Source organism: Protopterus annectens, chromosome 2.part0, assembly GCF_019279795.1.
Source record: "Protopterus annectens isolate FY-2018-M chromosome 2.part0, PAN1.0, whole genome shotgun sequence".
NCBI lineage: Eukaryota > Metazoa > Chordata > Ceratodontiformes > Protopteridae > Protopterus > Protopterus annectens.
In genome coordinates, this window is record NC_056728.1 from 1,937,548,034 (window position 1) to 1,937,575,549 (window position 27,516).

A 27,516-nucleotide genomic window follows, 5' to 3' on the forward strand; every position below is an offset into this window, starting at 1 on the left:
ATTTGCTGAAATCATTGGTAGACAGCTGGTCATGCAGATCTGTCAGCCATGTGATGAGGAGATCCATGGTCCTGATGTAGGTGTCTAGTTGCCACACCTCAGACATAATCAGATTCACCCACCACAGCTGAAGGTAGTCAATCATGGGAGAATTCGTAAGTGTGACTGTCACAAGAGGAGCTTCAACCACCCTGTGTGATGGCCATGTGTACAGCCAGCAAGCCCTCCAAGTTGCCTTTAAAAGTGTAAACTTAACCTCCATTCTTAACATCCAATGAACCACTCCTTGAGCCAAAAACCTACGACCACCATATAACAAACACCTTTATTCAGGCCACATAAAATGATCCACTGTACACAAAACGAGTCAGCAATCCAACAATCCGAAATGGTAAAATAATCCACAGGATAGGTCAAGCGCTTTTGTCGATAGACTTCATCAGAACAGTTAATAGTAGGTACTAACACCATTTTTATATGTACCTAGTGCCATCAATTGAAAAGAACCAATTCAAAATTAAAGTGACAGTGTGTTTTTAACCTTAAAAACTTAAACTCCCCAAACAAAACTATTTATCTTATAAAACATTCATTCAATTATACAAATCTTTTTAATAAAAAAATCTTTCTAATAAAAAATGTATTATTCTGAAAAATGAAGTTTTTAAAATGAAGTTTTTTTAAAATATGTTGGAAAAACAGAAAGGCGTTTGAGTAGGAGAATATATGAGCACATGTATAGTATTTTGAAAAAGGATGACAACAACGCCCTATATAAACACACTAAAGTTAGCCATGCTGACCATTTTTTTAGATTTGGTATTTTGGAAATTGTAGGTAAGAACTTTAGGGGGAGTGACTGGGGAAATCAGTTACTTCAGGCTGAGGTTAGATGGCAGTTGAGGTTAAATGCAACAGTTCCCCCAGGTTTAAACAAACACATCAGCTTAAAACCTGAATTGAGATATCGAGCAACACAGTTTTGATACTGGTTTTAACTTTTCATTCAACCTTGACAACCTCAGTTTTTTAAAAAAACTTCATTTTAAAAACTTCATTTTTCAGAATAATACATTTTTTATTAGAAAGATTTTTTTATTAAAAAGATTTGTATAATTGAATGAATGTTTTATAAGATAAATAGTTTTGTTTGGGGAGTTTAAGTTTTTAAGGTTAAAAACACACTGTCACTTTAATTTTGAATTGGTTCTTTTCAATTGATGGTACTAGGTACATATAAAAATGGTGTTAGTACCTACTATTAACCGTTCTGATGAAGTCTATCGACAAAAGCGCTTGACCTATCCTGTGGATTATTTTACCATTTCGGATTGTTGGATTGCTGACTCGTTTTGTGTACAGTGGATCATTTTATGTGGCCTGAATAAAGGTGTTTGTTATATGGTGGTCGTAAGTTTTTGGCTCAAGGAGTGGTTCATTGGATGTTATTAGTGGTTGTTGCCACTCTTTTACACACCTTTTTGGTTTACTAGTTACAGTTTGGTGTGTTGAGCTACCTAGACCTACTATGGAGGAAAATGGACTTTCCCCTGTGTTCGAAGATGAACTTGACAATTTTCCTTTTCCCTGCGGACAGCAGATGAACGATGGAGTGGATCGTATTTTGGATCTTATTCTGAACCTTACGAATAAGGTTTCAGAGCTGCAGGAAGCTGTTATTAAACTACAAAACCCATCATTTCAGGTTAAAAGCATTTCTGACGTCAGTGTCAACCCGGAAGGAAGGGAAGGAAGGGAATTGCCACCTAGGACTGTTAGTAGGATACACCAGGGGGCTCGGAACAAAGAGAGCATCGTGGAGCCTTCTAGCAATGACGCGGAGGTCAGAATAAGTTGTCAAGGGACTAAACAAACACACGATCGCCTAAAAGAGTGGATTAAAAACGACCATTTCTTTTTTCGGGAAGGCAACAGGGTTGAAAAAACGAACTGTATTGACTCCAGGTTAGTTGACCTTGAGATGAAACTTTTAAAAGTACGCGGACTTCAGTGTGACAATGCGTATCTTAATGAATGTTTAGATAAAAAGAGAGTTCCTAAGGGACTCAGAGTTTTTAGGTTCCCTAATGGCATTAAAAAGGGACAACCCGAATGTTTGGAGCTTTTACAAATGTTTGACAGACACGGGTTGGAACTAATTGAGTTTATTATAAAAATTAACAACAAGCGAATTTCTGAGTATTTAAAAGATGTTGATGAATTGAACAGTTTGATTTTAATGGACAATGATTTTGATAGATATAACCATAAGTATAATGTTTTATTTGACAAAGTAGAAAATGAAGTGAATGTTAACATAGAGAGGAAAAAGAAGAAGTTGTCAAGGGATGAATATGAGTATAAAAACCACCTTGCATACCCACTCCCTAAAGCATATTTGGAAGGAGAAGAACTACTTGATAGACTGCTTGATAATGAAGGGAGCCATTATAGGGCTATGCAAGGTGGTAGATTAAACAATATTAATAACACATATGATTCTGACTACCCACCCCTTAGAAGATCAGCAAGGCTCCAGGACAAATACAAACATAGGGAAGACAATAGTAGTTTTTTAGGGGCAACAGGTGGGGGTGGGAGACGGAACAGCAACAGAAATGAAAACGTGTGGAGAAAGAACAGCTACCATCAGGTTTAGATGATGTTAATTGTTCTGACGCAGGAACAGATGAAACAATTGTTGTTCAAAACAATGGTCTAGTTTACACCTATAGGGGATTTAACATTTTTAACTATGCTGAGGTTGAAATTAATAGAGACCTGTTTCATTTGCTTATGAAGGCGGTTAAATTTGTTCCAGCTTTTAAGGAGAATATTTGTGACACATTAATTGGATTAAAATTGTTTGTGAGGAAGTTAAATTTAAAATTCTTATTTAAAGATTCACAACACACTAAGGAAAGAACAAATGTTTGTGTTAAGAAAAAGAGTTGTTTCAACCCTCCACTACACCCTCTATTAAATTCTTTCGAAAATGTATGCTCTCAAGAGATTTATCGTAAGATTAGTGAGCATAAGTCAAAAGTTTTCAATTTAAGTAAGACAGAGAAGTGTCTTTTGGACAGGTTCAGAGGTAACTCCGATATCAGGTTCATGAAACCTGATAAGGGAGGGGGCATGGTAATAGCAAACACAGAGGATTATAACAATAGAATCTTTAGCATGTTGCAAGATGAAACAAAATATGAATGTGTTTCTAGGAACGAAATTAACATTTCTTACAGAAAGATTAGATTGCTGTTGGAGGATTCACTATACCAAGGTGCAATTAATGAGGAGATATTCAATTTTTTGAATGTTGAACATCCTACTATCCCCATAGCCTTTGGTATTCCTAAAACACATAAGGATGTTTATGACCCCCTTACAGGCTCATAATTTCTGGCCCGAACAGTATTACCTACCCATTAGGAGTATTTATTGACCGTATGGTCAGAGAGGCATTCGTACCTATTGACCATATTTTAATTGACTCATGGGATTTTCTCAGGAGGATTAAGGGACAGTACTACGACAAAAATGTTTGTTTTTCCACCATAGATGTGGTTGACCTTTTTACCTCAATACCACATGACAAGGGGCTTGAGTTCTTTTATGATATTTTGGTGGAAAAAACTAGTTTGAGTCACAGTATGATCAACTTCATTCTGGAATTGATGGAAGTGATTCTTAAAAACAACTTTTTTTGTTTTGGTGGTGAGTTTTTCTGACAAACAAGGGGTGTAGCCATGGGAAACAGCTGTGCCCCACTGTTTGCCAACCTTGTTATGTTTAAATGGGAAACGGAGTACATTTTTGGGTCACCTTACAATGGAAATTGGTCAATTTACCTCAGATTTTTGGATGATGTTTTTATTTTGTGGAAGGGTGGTGACTTACACAATACATTCTTGGATTATTTGAATGGAATTTGTGATTATTTTAAATTCACTGGTGACAGTGGAAATTCTTCCATCAATTATTTAGATGTGAAACTAATGAAAGAAGAGAGTACTAACAGTTTCACTTCATGTGTATATCGAAAATCCAACATTTTCCAATGACTATTTGGAATTTTCAAGTAGCCACCCCATATTTGTGAAGAGGAACATAGTAAAAGGGCAAATGGTGCGAGTTGCCCGTATGTGTTCAAATTTTGATCTATTCAAACTAGAGGTGGAAAAACTAGTCAACATGTTTGGGGCTCGAGGTTACCCATTGAGTTTTATTAACAACATAAAGGACCAGGTGTGTTTCGAATGGGGTACTAGATTTAAACCACTATTAGGTGAAGATGAGGAGAAGGTTAGTCAAGATCTATGTGTAGATATAGATTTTACACAAACCATGGTATTAACCTATGGTGAGACATCACAATGTGTTAAAAATATAATTAAAAACAACTGGACGATGTTTAAAGGGAACACAGTGTTGCTTAAAAATATTGGTGATAGCCCTCAATTTACATATCGGGTGAATAGGAACCTAAAGAACCTTTTAGAAAATCCAACATCTGATAAAAGAAGTCTTAGAAGAGGTACTCACAAATGTGGGGCCTGTGATTATTGTAAATTTATCACTGACACTCCCTCTGTTTCACTTGGACCTAACCAAATAATAGTCAACTTTGCGGCAGGTACATGTACCTCTCAAGGCTTAATAAATTTAGCCGTTTGTCAGACCTGTGGTCACTTTTATGTTGGAAAAACAGAAAGGCATTTGAGTAGGAGAATATATGAGCACATGTATAGTATTTTGAAAAAGGATGACAACAACGCCCTATATAAACACACTAAAGTTAGCCATGCTGACCATTTTTTTAGATTTGGTATTTTGGAAATTGTAGGTAAGAACTTTAGGGGGGGTGACTGGGGAAATCAGTTACTTTGGGCTGAGGTTAGATGGCAGTTGAGGTTAAATGCAACAGTTCCCCCAGGTTTAAATGAACACATCAGCTTAAAACCTGAATTGAGATATCGTGCAACACAGTTTTGATACTGGTTTTAACTTTTCATTCAACCTTGACAACCTCAGTTTTTTAAAAAAACTTCATTTTAAAAACTTCATTTTTCAGAATAATACATTTTTTATTAGAAAGATTTTTTTATTTAAAAGATTTGTATAATTGAATTAATGTTTTATAAGATAAATAGTTTTGTTTGGGGAGTTTAAGTTTTTAAGGTTAAAAACACACTGTCACTTTAATTTTGAATTGGTTCATTTCAATTGATGGTACTAGGTACATATAAAAATGGTGTTAGTACCTACTATTAACTGTTCTGATGAAGTCTATCGACGAAAGTGCTTGACCTATCCTGAGGATTATTTTACCATTTCGGATTGTTGGATTGCTGACTCGTTTTGTGTACAGTGGATCATTTTATGTGGCCTGAATAAAGGTGTTTGTTATATGGTGGTCGTAGGTTTTTGGCTCAAGGAGTGGTTCATTGGATGTTATTAGTGGTTGTTGCCACTCTTTTACACACCTTTTTGGTTAACCTCAATTCTTGGTGATCACTGGTTATACAGGACCATGCGCATCAACTAGTAAAGAACTGGGTGCCCACCACCACTCCACAGCTTACACTACAGCTGCATCTATGGAAAGACAAGAAAAAAACAGAAAAAGAAGAAATAAAGCACATCTGTACACATGTTACACACAGAACTGCAATTGCCCAATATAGTCATGGGCATAATGTAAATACCCCACTGCCTGGACAGTCTGTCAGCTTCCATGTGACTCTGTCTCTCTCTTTCTCTCTGTCTCTCCACAGCCACTATAAAAGAAGGAAGAGAAGATTCAGTATATTGTGACCCTGTCAAAAGAAGGCACAAAAAACAGATAGTAGCCAATAAAGAGTAGAAAAGGATATACCTTTTTTTTTACATATGCACATAAAAAAGGTTACTGCACTCTCTCCAACCTTTGCTTCCCACTAGTGGAGCAGGTAAGGTTTACTACCCAAGCTGATATAGTGATGCCAGCACTGCTCAAAGGAGCAGGTGATGACAATGTCATCACTTACCCCACTAGCAGCCTGGTCATCATAATATCCCAGCAGGTGCTCCTGCTAGCCTATGTGCAATATATACAAAACTACTCTCATTTCTGAGATGCACCATTCAGGATCCCTGTTGAAACCAGCACCTGAACAGGCCACATCTGCTCTACTGGTTTTCAAAAAAATCTAAATGTTATCCTTGTGTACATGACTGCACATGTGGACAGCAAAAAATGAACATCATTTATTTATTTATTTATTTGCATTTGTTTACCGGGATGGTCCACTGGGCCAAAACGTGCCCATTTTCAGTAGAGACCCGGGGAGAAAAGCTCCACATACAAAATACAAAATAAATTTAAATACAATCACACTTTCTACATACATAGAGAGAGAACAACTTAAAAAACAGGCATAGAATTTTATCATAAATTTCTAGCTAGAATAACAAAGGCAGTATACATTATATACAAAATATACAAAGTACAATATATCATCTGATTTGGATACTGTAGAGTGAAGACAGCAAGAGATAGTTGCCTAACTGTTAAGCAGAGGGGAGAAAAAAGTTAGTGAGATCAGGTGGGGGAAGATGATCTGTAGTCGTAGCCACATGTTCTTTGCCATAGGCTAGAAAATGCTGTTTTAGAGGCTTTTTGAAGGATATGTGATTGGAAATAGTTCTGATAGAGCTTGGTAGGGAATTCCAAGTTTTAGCAATGGTACATGAGTAGGGAGATTGACCAACTGCTAGACTGGGTTTTTGCACTTTTAGAAGTAATTGATTTTCAGATCTGAGTTGTCGGGAGGGCTTATGGAGAGTAAACAGGGAGGTGAGGGATGGGCATTTGGAAGGTTTGGTAATGATATTGTGAGCTGTGGTTAACTGCAAGTACGTTAGGTGATGGAGACGTTTGAGCCATTTTAGTTTGTGTAGGGAGATACAGTGATGGGAGGAGGAAGTTTCATTGTTAGCGGACCTGGCAACCTTGTTATAACAAGACTCGATCTTGGATTTTAAGAAGCTTTGAATGTTAGTGAACAAATGGGCACTGTATAAAAGTGAAGGAAGCAAATAGAATAGTGCAAGGGTTTGTCTAGCGGTGAGTGTGAGGTGCAAGTTATGCTTATAGAGGGTGCCTAGTTTCTGATGTTTTTTTTAATACAGTTTTGGATGTGTAGCTCAAAGATTAAGTGCTCGTCTATTATAACGCCTAGAAGTTTAGTTTGTAATACTGCTCTAATGCAGGGTTTGTTTTGTGAATAGATATTAAAATCTGCTCTATTTAGGGGGTTGATTTTTTGGGTGTATGGCTAGTGGAGAGTTGTGATGATACAGATTTTGCAGACTCCGTGCACAAGCATGGTGTACACATTCCTGATAAGCCTGAGGAAAGGCAGGGCTGAGCATGCTAGTCCTGACAGTGTGTGATAACACAATGCATTACAGCAGCAGTTCAGATAAGATTGCATTAAGTTACCTCATTATTATAACTACTGCACTTTGAAATATGTTTTAACATGATGAAAATCAAGGTTATTATATTGCAAAAGACTGGGGCAGGAATTTACTGGAGAAAACATTGGACTGTGCATCTCTACAATGCACTGAACCCAAATTATGCACGGTGACAATAGGGACACATAGGAAACAGAAAATGCCCACCCATCAGCATATTGGGTAATAATAATAATATGGTAATTGCTGCTGCCATGGGTATGGAACTGGTTGTGAATTGCCATAGCATAACAGCAGATAGGGATGTGGTCACCAAATGAAGGGGCACATGCAGTGCTGAGACATAGAATGGGACAGTCTTGCACAAACACACACACACACACACACACACACACACACACACACACACACATACAAAAGCACACATGTGTGAGTAATATGTGTAATCTACAGCTGGGCATGTTTTTTATGGGCCTAAAAGAATGGCAGTAGTTAGAGAAGTTCACCACTCTGGAGATAAAGGTGTTAATACAGACATAAAAGAAATGGTATGTGCATCATGGGCAGTGGTAAAACTGAATCAGTCTTCTGGGACCAGATGTGGCAATCAGTGGTGCAAGACATCGATATTGTGGGCTGCTATTATTGGACACTAGTGCAGGTGTGCTACAGGGTCACTGATATGATGCTGTATACCAAAACCACCAGCACAGGAGCAGCTCACAGAAGCAGAGTTCCACCTGGTAACCCTGTCCACTGCTGGTGAGTAAACCTTCATAACTGCATAGGGCTTGGACATTGGAGCTGGAATGATGAGACAACCAAGTGTCTGTAGGAGATTCATTTCCAAGATGCACATTGTCCTTCATGTGAGAAAGTAATTCAGTATATCACCTCTGCATTTCCATTCTGCAGGTGCATTGGCCTGCAGTTGTGACACCCAGCACCATGGGGAATGTATGTACCCATGTGCTGCTCACATAACTGACATGTACAAGTGTGTGTAGTGAAGAATATGTGACAGCACTGCTAAAAGTACTTTGCCTTTATGCTTTCACAAGTTCTACTAGAGAAGTGTCAAAGAGAATAGGATGGCACATCCCTTATGTTTGCAGTTCACCTGCGGCTGATGATAATAATAATGTATATGTGGCACAGTCAAATGACACAGTGGCACTGTCTGCAATGCTAACATTTGAGGAAATGCAGACCTATCCCACATATGAAAGGATGGTTGAGAAGTCAGGCTGAACTTCCAGAATCACCTGTGTTTAATGCTGGACATCATGTTAGTGTGAACGCAAAGAGTCTATACAGGAATAATCATCACAGATGGCATTCATAAGCCACACTGCTTCAAACATGCTTGCACCTTCCATAGGAGAAAGGAGTGCCAATGGCTATCACAACCATGACTCAGATCTTTACCTGTCCTGAGTCCCAAACTTTGCATCAAAAGGTCAGAGATCCAGGCACAGTCAGCTGTTATGGACACAGTTGTAGAGCTAGTAAGTCTGCTGCACAGGAGGTGGGAGGATGTCCAAAGGCTAGATGGACTGCAGGGTAATTTCAGCATGTGTAGGGATTCATAGCATGTGCAGACTTGGAACAAAAACATGTATGCTTAGGTTGCTTGTACCATCATGCATGGTAGATGGACACTTTCTCTGTTGTACTTCCATTTTTGGTCCAAGATGTGAGGTGGACAGTCACAAGATAGGCTTACACAGAAGTTATGCACTGTTTTCAAGACTGCACCATTGCCACCACTGGAAATTGTAGCCATCAAACGTGGGTATGGTCAGTGGCATGTTGTTGTTAATGATGCTCAGCAGACCACACCCTGGGATGTCCGAGCAAGTTACCTGCTACAGATCTCACAGTTTCACACTATCCCTATCCTCTTTTGGATAACAGACTGCCATCATGAGCCATGGTTGTCACTAAGGTCATAAATGTGTATCATCTGTTGGCTCCCATAATTAGGAGACATACAGAGTTTCTCATACATGTTCCTGAACTGTTACAGTATCCCTCTCACAAAATGCACCTAGCCCAGAAACTAGCAATGTAGGTGCAACCAGTGGCCTTTACATCCTCAAGTAAATGAGGGTCCACAAACAATTGGTTTTCCCTTCAGTTGTCCATAGAGATCATATATACTCCTCCACATGGTGCATTATTATAACAAGAAAATGATGAAGGATCCACAAGGCTGTTGCCTATGAAATTCCTAACATGCTTGTATGTGATGCTGAAATGTACACATAGCAAGAATGGTTAATGGTGCACAAATCTTTGTGTCCATTGAGATAGGTAATTCATGCATTCCCCTTGATCCCATGAATAGGCACATGGTGGCAGACAATTTGCCTGTTGTGAAGGTGATGATATGTTAGCAGCTAGTGAAACCACTTGCAATGTAGAGAGCAATGATTAATAACATTCTGGTCACAGGCTCTGAGATTATCCACTAACATTTGCTGTTAACCTTAGCTAGTTGCTTTTTCAGGTATATTAGAGTGAATGAAGCACCGGACATTCAGAAGAGATGTGCAACAAAGGTCTTAACACTGGATTTATATTTCTTTGAATCCCTCTGCCATGTTTGATTTAATAATTTGCATATGCAATGAGTCTGATTAGCATGATGGCACTCACTTGCATGCAGTTTTGCATTAATTTGCTTACCATGAATACTACACTATTTCTCCTATAGAGCAGTTGAGCTGCAAGCATCTCTGAATCATTCTGAGTACCTGTACTTACTAAATCTTTCACGTAATGCAATGTGCTAAATTTATCTGAATCCCCCTACTTGGCCTCTATACTTTCAAGTGATGTCACTTTAACTTTAGGACCAGCAGTGATAGCAGCTATATTTTTATCAGTCCTTTGAAACTTCATACCATAACAAAAAGCAGTGTTTAATTTAGAAAACATGTTTTGAAGAGTTTCTTCTTCAGCTCCAAAATGAAATAATAATTCGTAAATTAATTTAATGAAACTTATATGATAGGCAGGACATGTCTATTAGAAAAACAAAATGGAAATAAAAAAGAAGCAAATTAGAAGTCAGGTTTGGTTTACAAAATGTTGTGCGTTACTTTGTTTCTCTGGATATGGAATTTGAACTGGCTGCTTTATCAAACGACAGGTTAAAAAGCACAAGTTCTATATGCTTAAATGTTTGTTTTCTTAAATAACAGCCAGTTGTGAAATCTGTAGACTACAATACACAATGATAAAAGGAAAAAAGTATAGCTTTCATACAAAATGGACGTCACAACCTGTTAATGTTAATTCAAAGTAAACTGCTCCATTCATAGCTTAGTTTTTGTCGTTAGTATGAAATTTGTGGTTTTTAACATCTTTATAAGATTTTACCTTTGCCCAGAGGACAGCTGCTGTATTACCTAATAAATGTTACATGCTTTAAAATTAGATCTGTTTTATCTAGGATAGGGATTTGCACTAATACACCAGAGATGTTTAAGTTCATTGTTTATGGCAAGCTGGAGTGGCTAGGAACCATATTTATGGAACACTGCTTAGCCCTGGCTAGAGTTTTAATGGCATTGTTAAGAACTAAATATACTATTTAGATGTACCCAGGCTAGTGCCTAGAAGAGAGGCTTAACAGCATCATAGCAGGCAGAACTGCTTACCGTCAGCCTTAGTGATAAAAATATGGATTTGCATACTTATAGTTAATTTCCCATAAATTGTATTCATCATAGTCCATCTATATTTTACTACTTCACTCAAATATTTCTCAGTCCATCTCATTAACTAGTAAACATGAGAGACCATGTCATACCAGAGCAGTGGTCTGGTGTCCCAGCCTAATAACTCCCCTGTTTTATGCAGAACCTGCTGTTCTCTTTCTCCAAGTAGGAATACAAAGCAGAGTTTATTGATGCAATAATATTTTAGGGATACGGATATATCTTATGGCCCAAAATAGAGCCAATAATCTATAAAACAAATCAGCATATTTTTCTGAACAATGCTAATCACTGCTTTCATACACTGCCATATTTTAACAGTCATGCATTGGGGCACTGATACTAACAATGGAGTACAACACAATAAATCTGTGATCAATAAAGATGCTTGATGTGACATCCTACAGATGTTTAGATTCCCTCAGTTATCCACTTTCTGTCTGACTAAAAACATACCACAAACCTGACTGCTAGAAAAATATATAATGAGTGAGCAAAATAATAAAAGTATTCAAAGAGCCAATTTCCTTTTCTGCGGTAATTTTTTTAATCAGCCTGATGGTCCATGATTTAACCATTAATACAACAACTGTGGTGAATGAAAACTTCCTTTACTGTCAGTGAGATATTGCAAATAAGCAATTCTCACATGACTAAAAAAAAGTACAACCTTGTTAGTGAAAGAAAAAACAATACTGCCAGAAATGACCTAGGAATACAAGGAAATAACTTCAAATAAATATCAGCATACCACTTTCAAAATAGTTAGTGGACTGAAAATGATGGAATACATAGGAGAATTGTCTCATTGAAAATCACAGAAAATACATTCTTCACAGAAATGTCACAATCTTCTAGTGCCAGCTTAAGCACATCATAAAGAAAGCTGAGGATATGAAACCTCTTGGGATAGCTCCATATATAAATATTCATTTTATTCCAAGTTGCCTGATGAAAACTTAAAATACTTTTCAACATGTAACATCATGCGAAATGCAGAAGGATTTTGTCTTTTAAGTGTCCTTGAGATTGAAAATGTAACTCGGTTTTCTTGCCAGTACCTTTTTCTCAACCTAATAGAAGTCGTATTGATTATGCTCTGACATTTCGTTGATAGAGAAATTCAAGTGCATACTGAAACTTCATGTCCTTAAAATGACTTTGAACTTTTTCTTGATGATTGTACATTGGCTTGCCTTTAATGGATGCAATACATTTCAAGTACTGCCCTGACTCTGATACAGCTTTCTACTTCTATTTTTCAGGTGTATGATGGACAAGACAGCAGTTCACGTCTCGTTGGAGTCTTCAGTAGAAATGAGTTCTTAGGTGTAGTCCTTAACAGTACATCCAACCACATGTGGCTTGAATTTAATACAAATGGTTCTGATACTGGACAAGGATTCCAACTCTTTTACAGCAGTAAGTGATTCAACTAAGCTGATGTTAATCGCTTGAAAACAGTCAAACCATTAGACGATAATTGCATTATGCAGATGCTTGAATGACTTTTATACATATACAAGTTGAATTAATTGCTGCATTTTTTTGAATTTCTCATTTGCCTTTCCATCTGCATTATTGATTTTGCAGTTCATGCAGTCGTAGGATAAGACTGACACTGACTTCACGGTTCTGTAAGCAAGCGAAGAGTGCTAAGAATTTAGTACCGGTTTTTAATGATTCCATAGTAATTATCGATGAACAACTTTGACAGCTTGAAAGGAACCAGGGTGGAAAGCCATCTAAAGTTACCATGACCAGATATATTATTTACACATGAGGTTTATCTATAGTCAGTTTGTTCTTAGCTGTTGCATGATTACTAAAAAGTTATTTTGTCATATTACTTACAAGACATCAATCAACAAGTAGCTAGCAAAGCAGGAGAAAATTTCATCCTGTTGCATGCAATTTCTGAAGAGGTTCCCCTGTTCGCCCACATATAATATATGTGTGTGTGTGTGTGTGTGTGTGTGTGTGTGTGTGTGTGTGTGTGTGTGTGTGTGTGTGTGTGTGTTATCTATATATATATATATATATATATATATATATATATATATATATAAATGAAAGAAATCCTATTAAATGCAAACATATTAACAGAAACATGTCATGTTAAATTCACTTCTCGCTTCAGTCTTTACAAAATCACACACTCTTTACATCCTGTGTTATGCAAAGGGGAAAGCCATCTTGCAGCTCCATACTCCATGCTCATTAAATATACCATCTCTGAAATTGCACAACTGTGGGAACATAGGTATGTCATACCAAAGTCAAAGTAAACTTTATTGTCATTTAGACACCACAAGTGAAGTCTAAATGAAATTACGTGCATCATGCTCGAATTGAGAATACCAATGCATACATACAAGTACACATGCTTAGAAGACAGACATATACATACATACAATTTCAGGTGTATCACACCTAACATTTTCCTTTCTCTTGGACAGTTATATTATTACTTATTACTACAATTATTCTATATACCAGTATAGCAGCAGATTGGTTCCTTATTGCACCTGTACTTATTACACAATATAATTCTCCTGTTTTTTTCTTTTTTTTTATTATGAGAATATCTAGCAGTTTGTATTGCATATAATTTTAAACTGATAAGTTGAGTGTGATGTCTTAATGTTATTGCACTATTGTTTGGTTATCACAAGATTTCTGTGTCTTGTATCCCTGATAGTAATACCAGATTTCAAAAGTCTAATAGCTCGAAGGAAAAAAATGTTCTTGAACCTGGTCATTTTGCAGCGTGCATTGTGGTATCTTCTGCCAGATGACAGGCATGTGATCAGTTCAAAAGCAGGGTGCATAGGATCACTTGTTATTTTTGTTGCTCTGTCATAAGAAGATGTTATGTATAGATCCTTTTTCCCTGGATGTTTGGATCCTGTTATTTTCTTTGCATCTCTGACTACCTTTTGTAGGGCTTTTTGATCTGCAGCTGAACATCTTCTGTATCACACCTTGAAGTTGCACATTAGGATACTTTCTATGGTACTCCTCTACAAGGTGAATAGGATAGAGGGAGGTAGGCTTGCTTTCCTCAGTCTCCTCAGGGAGTGTAGGCATTGATGGATCTTCTTTACTATGTGACTGGTTTTGCTTGACCAAGAAGGTCCTCCGCTATATGGATCCTCAGGAATTTTGTTCTTTACTCTTTCCACTACCTTCCCATTTATCTTGAGAGGAGAGTGACCTGGTCATACTCTCCTGATGTCTATTGTGATCACCTTGGTTTTGCAGACATTAAGGTGAAAATTATACCTGGCACACCAGTCAATCAGAGAACTCACATCTTCCCTGTAAGCTTTTTCTTCTCCTTTGCTGATGAGGCCCACAACTGTAATGTCATCCACAAACTTAATGATGTTGTTGGTGTTAAATCTGGCTTTACAGTCATGGGTCAAGATAGTAAACAGTAATGGGCTTAGCACACAGCCTTGAGGTACTCCTGTGTTGCTAGAAATGCTTTTTGAGGCATTCTTGCCTACACATACTCTTTGGGGGTCTTACGGTCAGAAACTCCAGGGTCCAGTTGCACATGTGTTTATTAAAACCTAGGTGAACAAGTTTTGATATTAGCTGTTTTGGATCACTGCACTGAATACTGAACTGAAATCAATAAACAGCATTCTGACATAACTATCCTTATTTAGGTGTATGCAGTGCAACTGGGATGGCATTTGCTGTGGAGTGGTTTGCATGAGATGCTAACTGCAGTGGATCAAGTGCTGTTGGCAGGTTGCTGTCAAGTGTTCTTAAACCAACCTTTCAAAGCTTTTCATGACGATAGACATGAGGACCACTGGTCTATAATCAGTAAGGCTAAAGCGAGGGTCTTACTTCAGTGTAGTATAATGTTTGTATTTTTAAAGCACACGGGTACCTTTGTTTTGCTGAGGGAGATATTAAATGAACTGCCTCATGTACACAGACAATCCTCTCCTACCACCCAACACTACAACCTGCGAGAGATGCACTTACATAGCCAAACTTGAAGCAAAGCTCTCTCCAGTCAAGACTGTGCTAGACAGTCAAGAGGAGAAGGCTAACACCTGCATTACACCACTAGCAACTCATAGCCCTTCAAAACCCACACCATCAACTCCCACACATAGCAACACTAAACCCACATATGCGGAGGCCCTTAACATTAACCTGCCCAAGCAACAAGGACCTCCGAAGCCGAAATGCAAACAAACACCATTCACAACCAAAGTGACACATAGCTCACAACACCAGCGTGCCACCCAACAACAGCCCCTAAGGCAAGACAATGTACCCAACACTTTAGTCATAGATGACTCTATAGTCAGGCACACTGATGTCCCACTCACCAGGCTGAATAAGGAGAAAATTACAGTCAGCTGCCTGTCGGGTGCCAGGATCTGCCACATAACGCATGCAATCAAGTCACTCCACAACAAGTACAAATACGACTCTGTCATTGTCCATGCTGGATTAAATGATTTGAGACATACCTCCCTGGACTACATGAAAAGAGACATGGAAGAGCTCTTGGATCATGTGACCCAGACAGGTATAACCCTAGCCCTGAGTAGCATCCAGCCTTTGCCCAGAATGATACCACAGTATAAGGACAAAATGATTGACTTCAACAATTGGCTAAGCTTCTGGTGTCATTCAAAGGGGATCCAGTATTTGTCTGCCTGGGAAGACATGATCAACAAACCATGATGATTTGCCAGATATGGTCTGCATCTGTCACCCCTGGCATTCAGGTTACTGGCTAAAGCTCTTGCCACCCCTATAGTGCCTTTTTTAGGCAAGGTACAAAGGATAAAACCACCACCGTAACAGATACAAGCATGCAAAATCTGAAGGTAATGCTACTCAGTGCTAGAAGTCTAAACCTCAAAATGCACTCTCTGATGGCACTCCTAAAAATGAAGAACATCGATATCTGTGCAGTGACTGAGACCTGGTTCAAGGCTCCAGAGAGCACCCCTGCAATACCAGGCTACAATTCTTACCACACTTTTCGGCCACAAAACCAAAACCGAAACACTAAAGGTGGAGAAGTGTCCAAATTCACCAAGGATATTCACACCTCCAGGCTAGTTGCCCAACACAATGCATCTGAAATTCTCCAGGTGCAACTAACACTAGGTAAGACTGCAATCCAAACTGTACCTTGCTACAGATCCCCCACCATACCCCAAGATTCTCACTACACCTTCCTAAACATACTGGAAAATATTAAGATACAACCAAACACCCTAATACTAGGTGATTTCAACTACCCTGCCATTAATTGGGAAAACTACTCAGGTACCAACTCCTTTTCCCAACGGTTCTTGGAATTCATAAATTCCAATGCCCTGGATCAACTAATCCATTGTCCCACCAGGGGCTACAATATCCTAGACCTGGTCATTACCAACATGGGAGATAGATGCTCCACACCAGTGGTCATCCCCTCATTGGTCAGGTCTGACCATAAGCAAATCACCCTTGACATCCACATCCCACCCCCACCCCCCAGTAAGGAAACCTCCTTAAAAAACTTCTCCAAAGCCAACTTCTTGCGACTGAAGTCAGAAGTGACAAACTTCACAACACCCATGCAGATGGGATCTGGAAGTTCGACTGCAGAATCCTACACTAAGGCATTGTACAAGCACATCCACTCATGCATGAATCGTTCCATCCCAAATAGAACCAAGATTCTCTTCTCCAAAAAAAGGAAGCCAATCTGGTGGTCCCCTGCTATAAACAAACTATACAACAGAAAGAAGAAACTGTTGCAGAAAAGAGGAAAATTCCAGGATGCAAAAACTCCCTCACCAGTCTCAGTAAGAAGCTGAGATCCCTTATAAAATCCTCAAAAGCTAGTTACGAAAATAAAATTGCCAAAGATTCCAAAGACATGCACAAAGCATTCTATAGTTATGTCAAGAATCTAAATGGCAATGCTCAGATCTGCTCTGAGCTACAACAGAATGGTATTAAATATACTGATCCCAAGGATATTGCCAATATCCTGGCAGATCGATTTAGTGCCAACGTCACTCCCCTCTCACCCCCTAAAGGGCCCATCTCAATACCAAAAGATTGCCAAATTCCGATAATCATAGCCACACAGGTAGAAACAGCACTCTACAAAGCTAAGCATACAGCATGCATGGGACCAGATGACATCCCACGCTGTGCACTACATGAACTACAAAATGAACTGGCACCCCACCTAAGTGTCATGTTTAATCACAGCCTCACCTCAGGCTTCGTGCCCACTGAGTGGCACACAGCTGCAGTTATCCCGATCCACAAGGGAGGTCCGCCTTGAATCCCGGGAACTACCGTCCCGTCAGTCTGACAAGCCTGATCTGCAAGGTCATGGAACGCATTATCATGGAACTTATAAACAAAGACATTGGCAACCTCCAGACACTGGACCCCACCCAGTTTGGGTTTGTGAAGGGCCAATCTTGTCTCCTGAATCTGACTGACTTCTTTGAATCGGTCTCCAGAGCGGTGGACAAGGATAAGAAGGTCCACACAGCCTATCTGGACCTCGCCAAGGCCTTCGGCACCATCCCCCACTCTGGAATCATAAAAAAAACTTACTAAGCTGGGCATAAATCCCTATGTCACTAGATGGGTTGCCAACTGGCTTATTGACAGAACCCAGACTGTAAAAGTAGCCGACTCCAAATCCAGCTCCAGACAAGTGACAAGTGGAGTACCTCAGGGTTCAGTCCTGGGACCACTCATGTTTGGCATCTACTTCTCTGACGTACAGGCCAACACTAAGGGACTCTGGCTAACAAAGTTTGCAGATGACTACAAACTGGGAGCCATTAATGAATCACCAAATTATGTGGATATTCTACAAAAGGGCCTTACAGAAACAGATGCCAGGTGCCAGAGCCATGGGCTCAAGCTTAATGCCAAGAAATGTATAGTCATCCCCTTTGGAAAAAAACATGTACCCATGAACTACCACATAGGTGGCAGGACACTAAACATCGAAAGTGTGACGAGAGTCTTAAGGACACAAGTGGACAGTGGTTTCACTTTCGATAACCACATTGCCACAACAATCAGGAAATCCTTCTACGTGGCACACCTCATCACTAAGGGCTTTTCATCCAGAAAAAAGGAGGTCATTGTCCCACTGTACTCATCCCTCATTTGACCCATTATAGAGTATAATGAACCATTTGGTATGTACCTCACAAGACATCTGCAACAGCTGGAAAGGCCACAGAAATACCTCACTAAAAGAATCATAGGCCTAAAGCAGATGCCATATGCTGACCATCTAAAAAAACTCCAGCTATACTCTGTGGCATATTGTCTACTCAGAGGCGATCTCTGCTTAACATACAAGGCCATGTCAAACCCTGAGCTGTTGGACATGCTCCACTTAAAGAAATCCCACACGCTCCAGGGATCTAAACCTTATCATCACAATGAACAAAACATGCTGGAGGGATAGGTTCCTGACCCAGGGACTCCCCATACTCTGGAATAGACTGCCCATACATGTCAAGCAGAGCACCTCATTGGCCCTCTTCAAAAGGAACCTTGATGATTGGATGCGAGATAGGAAATTCACCCCGGGGATCATGTCAGTCACCCTGCTAGACAGGGGCCCAGGGAAGTAAATATTGTGGGAAAAAATTCCCAGGGAATTGTTATGGCTAGGCTTGCATAGGCCTTAGGGCCGATAGCCTAGTACCAACCTATGAACCTATGAAATATATCCATCAGTGCATTGCTTAGTTGTTCAGCACAGTGCTTTAATACTTTACCCAAGATGTTCTCCGGCTGGGAAGCCTTTCTTGGATTCACCTGGCAAAGGGTGTTTTTCACCTCAGCTTGGTTTAGAATGAACACTTCATCGCCTGACTCTGTAGGTAGTAACATTGCCTTGGAGCAGTTCTTATTTTTGAATTTGCTGTTTTTATTCACTGTCATGTCTTCAACACATTTACATATATAGGAAACCACTGTTTCTCTGTATTTGTACAAGTTGATCTGTTGGTCGACTGTAGCAGTGTCTTAAAATATGTTCCAGTTTGTGATCTCAAGGCAGTCTTGGACTGCTGTGATTGCACCATCTGGCCATGCCTTCACTTGCTTCACAGTGGGCTTTTCCCTGATGAGTGTTGTTTTATATACTGGCATTAACACTATGGTAATGTGGTCTTGGTCATCTGTCCAATGCAGATGTTGTACAGCTTTATATGCCAACTTAATATTGGTCTATATTTTGTCCAAGATGCCATTTCCCCTTGTAGCAAATCCCACATTTATATCACGTTATCAAAAGATGAAAATAGCGAATGCTATTTCATTGGACCCAAAACATCTAAACATGAAAATATCGAACATTCAGGAAAGCAAATTTTTTTCCCATGGAAGAAATTTGCTGCTCCAAAACACATACACACAACACAAGAACATCAAACAAACAGCAACCACACACATACACTTAAATTCCTACATCTAACGCTACACTAAACTAAACATACACTACTATCTACCCACATACCTTAACCCAAACCCTAACTCTAAGGACCGTCACTATCGCACACTCACCTAACCTGCGCCCTAACCCTAACTCACTTAAACTGCCCCTAACCCTAAAGTCTGTTGCTATCGCACACATGCCCAACCTGCGCCCTAACCCTAACTAACTTAACCCGTCCCTAACCCTAACATACAAACAATCGCACACTTCCCTGAACTCAACCCGTAACTTTCCACCACAGCACTAAGAATAGCAAAGCCACAGAAACGGCCAACTGAATTCTTTCCCAAGGAAAGAATTCAGTGTTCTGCAGCTTCGCTATTCTTAGCATTCACTGAATAGTGTTCTATATCAGAACATTCAAAGTTTTAATACTTCGATGTTCTGATATAGACCCGGTAATAATGGGGTAATACTAACTTCAACTCTGCCTGATTGAAATCGCCTGCAATAATGTGTTCAAAATCTAGGTTTCTATTTTGTAGGTAACAAATTGAGTTATACAGCACAGTGAGAGCTTCACTATTGTTTGCACTTGGTGGTATCTACACTACTATCATGGTGTCATGGTGATATAGACACTACTATCATGATGTACAATCATGATATACAAACTTTCACATCACCTGAAATGATTTCTGGGAAAAGAGGCAGTTGGCCATTGTGTAAAAAAAAAAAACCAAATCAAAGTTTCCCAAACCCACCAAAGGGGGGCTGCATCCTCCACACTCCCCAACTAAATATACCAACTCCAAGATCGTATTATAGTGGGGAAAAGAGCAAATTTCCCCATGTTGACCAACTGTCTCTTTTGTCGGAAATATTTTCCGGTGATGTGAGTTAGGTTTTGTTGTTGTCTCTATTGTATGAAATTCAGGTAAGGGAAATTATGGTCTACTCAAGCAGGCCCATATATATGTGTGTATATATATATATATATATATATATATATATATATATATATATATATATATATGGATCTACCTGACTAGATCGAAACTTCATAACACCGACACGCACTTCACCGACACCCCATAATCGACAGTTCACAAACACGACACCACATACACTCAACACATCACAACAACAAACAAAACAAATCCCCTATCCAAAACCCACACACACAACACAAGCACACCAAAATCCTTACAAACCAACACTAACCCTTACATACACAACTATCTACAACCCTAACCGAAACCCTAACCCTAAGGTCCATCACTATCGCACACTCACCTAACCCGCACCCTAACCCTAACTCACTTAACCCGCCCCTAACCCAAAATATATCACTACTGCACCCTTATCTAACCCGCACCCTAACCCTAACTCACTTATCCCACCCCTACCCCTACAGACCACCAACATCGCACACTTACCTTACTCACACCCTTACCTAACCCGCGCCCTAACCCTAACTCACTTATCCCACCCCTACCCCTACAGACCGCCAACATCGCACACTTACCTTGCTCACACCCTAATGGCCGTCACTACTGCATACTTACACATCCTTTCCCCATCTCAGTGTTCTCAGCGTCGGTGTCTTCCTCCGTCGGTCTTCTGCCTTGTTGATACTCCGTCGGTCTTCTGCCTTGTCGATCTTCTGGCGATTTGTCGCTGTTCTGATGTTTCGATCTACTCAGGTAGATCCATATATATATATATATATATATATATATATATATATATATATATATATAGATATAGATATAGATATATATATATATATATATATATATATATTAGTTTACATCACTGAACATCCACAAGATCAGGATTCAATACGTTACAAAGAAACTGACTCCCAGTCTGCCAACATAAGAAAGAAAAATATTTTTTTGTAGGGGGAGGCACCCTTTGCTCCCCACACCACCAGATACTTACATAAATCAACTCCAAGGTAACCCTTATCTGTATGTTTGTGTAATCTCACATACTGGCAATCACAAATAGTCATTAGCACCACCAGAAAAGCAACCAAGAACATAACCAAACCAAGAAATAAGTAAAACAACATAATCCACTTAAAACTACCCTACTATTTAACAACTTAAAAAAATACACAGGTGAAGAAATGGGAAATCAGCATCACATCCCCGAACCATTTTCATTTTAATAAAAGTGTAGCTTGGCAAATTAGCAGAAATCCATACACACAAAGACATGATATACATCTATGCACACTCACACATCCACACACACATATATAAATAAATATAGGTTCATAGGTTCATACTAGGCTATCTGCCCTAGGGCTGTAATAAGCCTAGCCAGAGTGTGTTTGGCTTTCGCCACCCATTTTAAATTAATTTTGCTATGCCCTTTTTCGAGGTTAGTATACTGTGCCTCTGTCTAGCAGTGACACAGAAGTGATACCCGGGGTAAACCTATGATCTCCCATCCACTCATCAAGATTCCTCTTGAAGAGAGTCAATGAGGGACTCTGCCTAACCTGGACTGGGATTTTATTCCAGAGTGAATGGAGCCTCTGGGTTATGAATCTGTCCCTCCAGCATGTCCTATTTATTTCAGTGCTGAGGTTCAAGTCTCTCGAGCGCGTAGCTCGATGGGATTTGGATTTTCTGAGGTGCAGCATGTCCATTAATACCGGGTTGGACATGGCTTTATATGTCTGGCACAGATCGCCTCTAAGCAGGTGGTATGCCACTGAGTAGAGCTGGAGTTTCTTTAACCGGGCAGCATATGGCATCTGTTTGAGCCCTATGATCGTTTTGGTGAGGTACTTTTGGGGTCTTTCCAGTTGCTGCAGGTGTCTGGTAAGGTACATCCCAAAAGGGGCATTGTACTCAATTATGGGCCTGATGAGGGATGAGTAAAGAGGCACGATGACCTCCCCTGATCTAGATGTGAATCCCTTCATGATTAGGTGGGCTATATAAAATGTTTTTCTAACCACTTTGGCCAAGGAGTTGTCAAATGAGAGATTGCTATCAACTTGGGTACCCAGGTCCCTAATTACTTCTTCTGTACTTAATGGATTACTACCTATGTGGTATTTTGTGGGCACTTTGTTTTTGCCAAAGGGGATGACTATACTCTTTTTGGGGTTTAGCTTGAGGCCATGGCTCTGGCACCAGTTGTCTGTTTCTATGAGGCCCTTTTGGAGGATGCTTGTGTCGGCTGGAGAGTCGATTATGGGGCCCAGTTTGCAGTCATCTGCGAACTTAGTCAGTCACAGTCCTTCTGTGTTGGTTTGTATCTCTGAGAAATATATACTGAACAAGAGAGGTCCCAGGACTGAGCCTTGTGGGATGCCACTTGTAACTGGTTTGGAGTTTGACTTGGCTCCAGCAATTCTAACCATGTGGGTTCTGTCCTTGAGCCAGTTTGCAACCCATCTAGTGACATAGGGGTTTATATTTAAGCTGGTGAGCTTATCTATAAGGCCCGAGTGGGGTATTGTATCGAAGGCTTTTGCGAGGTCCAGGTAGGCTGTGTGGACCACCTTCCCCTCGTCAATGGCCTTGGTGACTATTTCAAAGAAATCACCCAGGTTTAAGAGGCAGGATCTGCCCTTAACAAAGTCGAACTGGGTAGGATCCAGTGTCTGTAGGTCCCCAATATCTTTATTTATGAGGTCCATGATGATCCTTTCCATAGTTTTGCAGACCAAGCTAGTCAGGCTTATGGGGCGATAGTTTCCAGGATCCGTTGAGGCACCACCTTTGTGGAGAGGGACCACTGTTGCTGTACGCCACTCTTTGGGTACATATCCTGTAGTAAGGCTGAAATTGAACAGTAGTTTTATGTTTGGGTTTAGCTCTTCTTGGAGTTCATGTAGGACGCAGCCCGGGACACTGTCTGGTCCCATTGATGCTGTGTTTTTTGCTTTGGAGAGGGCAGCTCTTACCTGAGCATCTGAGATGTCAGGGGGGCAGCACTCTGCTGGGATAAATATTTGCCCTTTTGGTGGGGAGTGGGGCGGAAAAGTTTGCGCTGAACCTGTCAGCTAGGATGTTGGCAATGTCTGTGGGTTCGGTGCATTTTTTGTCATTTTGGACTAATTCTGAGCATATCTGGGAATTCCCACCCAGGTTCCTAACATAACTAAAGAAAGCCTTGTGATTATCCTTAGTGTCCTGTGCAATTTGTCTCTCGAAGCTGGCCTTAGACGATTTTATGAGTGCCCGTAGTTTTTTGCTAATACTGATCAGAGATGCCTTCCCTTTTTGGGATTTTGCTCTATCATGTAGTAGCTTCCTCCTTCTATTGTATAGTTTGTTTATGGCTGGGGTCCACCAGACAGGACGTCTGCCTTTGGAGGATTGGGTCTTGGTTTTATTTGGGATTGCATGATCCATGCATTCCTGAAGGTGTTCATAGAATGCGTTTATAAAGGATTCTGAGGCCCAGGGGCTTTGAAGGATTCCACCTCAGTTATGAGGAGTGTGAAATTTGCTTTAGAGAAGTTTTTCACTGTGGTTTTCAGGGCAGGGGGTGGAATCGGGATGTGAATATCCAGTGAGATTAGTTTATGGTCTGATCTTACCAGTGAGGGATACACTTCTGGTCTGGAGCATAGAGTCCCCATGTTGGTGATGATCATGTCCAGTATGTTTTCCCCTCTTGTGGGAGTGTTAACAAGTTGTTCCATAGCATTTGAGCTTATAAATTCTAGGAACCTTTGGGCTAGGGTGTTGGAGCTAGAGTAATGCTCCCGGTCTATGTTTGGGTAGTTGAAGTCACCCAATATAATGGTGTTTGGAGAGACCTTCATAATTTCCAGTGTTCTCAGGAAGGCCGAGTGGGGTTCCTGGGTTTGGGAGGGTGGTCTGTAGCAGGCTATAAACTGGAAGGCAGTTTTACCCACTGTTAGTTGCACATGGATAGTCTCTGATGCTTCGTGCTGTGCCACCAACCTGGAGGTGTGGGTATCTTTGAAGAATATTGATACTCCCCCTCCTTTTGTGCTATGGTCCAAGTTTTGGGGCCGAATAGCATGGTGTGAGGTATAACCTGGTAGTGCTGGGGTGCTCTCGGGAGCCTTGAACCAGGTTTCTGTTACTGCACAGATATCGATGTTCTCCATGCTATGGAGAGTTTCGAGTGCGTGCATCATGAGGTTTAGACTTCTGGCATTGAGTAGCATTACTCTTAGTTTCTTATCCCTTGTGATACCTATGGACGTGGGTTTGTCTTTTGAGCCTTGCCTAAAAAAGGCACTATGGGGGTAGCAAGAGACTTTGCCAATATCCAAAAGCCCAGGGGTGACAAGTGCAAGCCATCCCTAGCGAAGCATCTTGGCTTGTCGAGCATGTCATCCCAGGCTGACAGGCATTGGATCCCCTTTGAATGACACCAATACTTAAGCCAATTGTTGAAATTGATCCTCTTGTCTTCATATTTTGGCATCATTCTTGGTGAGGGTAAAATGCTACTCAAGGTCGGGGTCATACCGGCCTGGGCTACATGCTCAGAGAGCTCCTCTATGTCTCTTTTCATGTAGTCCAGGGAGGTATGTCTCAGGTCATTCACACCAGCATGGACAATGACTGAGTCATATTTGTACTTGCCTTGGAGTGACCTGAGTGCTTGTGTTATGTGGCGGATCCTACCGCCCGACAGGCAGCTCACTGTGACCTTCTCCTTGTTCAGCCTGGTGAGCGGGACGTCAGTGTGCCTGACGATAGAGTCACCTATTACAAGTGTATCAGGTGTGTTGTTTAGCCTTAAGGGCTGTGACTGTTCGGCACACTGGCTTTGTGAGCTATGTGTTGCACGTGTTTTGTTTTGGGGTAGCAGTTACTTGAGTGTCTGCTTTGGAGGTCTCTGCTGCTTAGGCACATTTTTATTTAGAGCCTCCGAGTATGTTTTTCTGTGTTTATGTGTTTGGTTTGCTGTCGTGGTAGGTCTATGTGAGACTGGAATTGTAGTGAGTGTGGTTTCCTTCTCCTCCTGACTGGTTTTGCCAGTACTGAGTTGAGAGAGCTTAGCCTCCAGTATGGCTATATGGTTGCATCTCTCACATGTGTTGGAATTTGTTGGGAGGAGGAGAGGGTTGTCTGTGTACATGAGGCAGTTGTAACATTGCCTCAAGATTCCCAGATTCACCAGCTGGACCGGAGAGGAGATTGACAACTGAACTTTGGACATGCTAGAATAGTATTGGGAATTCCTTTATAATTGAAAAAAAGGGCCAAAGGGGAATGAGGTACTCAAGGGGAGTTTGTGAGGGTGTAGTGCTTTTAATATTTTAGTGCTGACTTATATAATTGCTTTAGTGAGCAAGTGCCAGGCAACTTAAATGCAATGTGTTTCAGGTAACTTAAATGCAAAAACGACAAACAGTAACTTTCTTTCAAGTGAAACAAGGAAATAAGTACACTAAGCAATGCAGATATCACTAGGGATCCACAGAAGCGCTGAAAAGCCGCATTTTAGGTGGAATTAGCTTTTCGGGGAAATAACAAGCAAACAAACAAGCAGCATACAAATAAAGCTAGATTCAGCAGGCCTGGATTTAGTCTATGCTACAGCAAACAAGGTGTACCAATTTTAGTAAGAAACAGTTCAAATATGCAGGCACTATAAGCCTTTAACCAGAAATTCCCAGCTCTGAAGGGCAGAGTCCAGCCTCTCCTCCCACAAGAGTGCAGACCACGAACCTCCGTAATGTAAAATAACTGGCCTGAAGCCCAAGTGCTTAAACCAGAACTAATACACTTTTAGAATAACAGACACTGAGCCCTCAATCAGCAGTTCACAACTTAGAAGGATGTAAGCTACCTGCCCTGCCACCACAGTGCAGGCCACAAACCTTCCTAATGTAAAACAACTGGTCTGAAGTCCAAGTGCTTAATCCAAAAGACTTAGAATGATAGCTACACTTTAATCAAGTTACTACCAAGCAGTAATAAATTCAATTGAATACTTTAAAGAATGCCTGGATTAGTGCTCAAGTTATACAAACAAAGCTAGATTCAGCAGGCCTGGATCTAGTCTATGCTACAGCAAACAAGGTGTACACATTTCAGTAAGAAGCAGTTCAAATATGCAGGCACTATAAGCCTTTAACCAGAAATTCCCAGTTCAGAAGGGCAGAGTCCATCCTCTCCTCCCACAAGAGTGCAATCACAAACCCTTTTAATGTAAAATAACTGGCCTGAAGCCCAAGTGCTTAAACTAGAATTAATACACTTTTAGAATAACAAACACTGAGCCCTCAATCAGCAGTTCCCAACTTAGAAGGATGTAAGCTACCTGTTCTACCACTACAGTGCAGACCACAAACCTTCTTAATGTAAAACAACTGGCATGAAGCCCAAGTGCTTAAACCAGAATTAATACACTTTTAGAATAACAGACACTGAGCCCTCAATCAGCAGTTCCCAACTTAGAAGGATGTAAGCTACCTGTCCTGCCACCACAGTGCAGGCCACAAAGCTTCCTAATGTAAAACAACTGGTCTGAAGCCCAAGTGCTTAATCCAAAAGACTTAGAATGATAGCTACACTTTAATCAAGTTACTACCAAGTAGTAATAAATACAATTGAATACTTTAAAGAATGCCTGGATTAGTGCTCAGGTTATACAGACAAAACTAGATTCAGCAGGCCTGGATCTAGTCTGTGCTACAGCAAACAAGGTGTACCAATTTCAGTAAGAAGCAATTTAGATATGCAGGCACTATAAGCCTTTAACCAGAAATTCCCAGCTAGAAGGGCAGAGTCCAGCCTCTCCTCCCACAAGAGTGCAGACCACGAACCCTTTTAATGTAAAACAACTGGTCTGAAGCCCAAGTGCTTAAACTAAAAGGCTGAGAATGAGTTACACCAAGTA

At 40.3% G+C, this 27,516-nt stretch overlaps 1 protein-coding gene across 1 annotated transcript in view; it reads left to right on the forward strand.

The window, feature by feature from the left end:
- Positions 1 to 27,516, forward strand: part of LOC122792903 (CUB and sushi domain-containing protein 1-like) — a 4,548,980-nt gene that overhangs the window by 478,468 nt on the left and 4,042,996 nt on the right. The window contains exon 12 of the mRNA XM_044060461.1: positions 12,458 to 12,614. Coding sequence (XP_043916396.1) covers positions 12,458 to 12,614 — 157 coding nt within the window. The remainder of the gene's footprint in view (positions 1 to 12,457; positions 12,615 to 27,516) is intronic.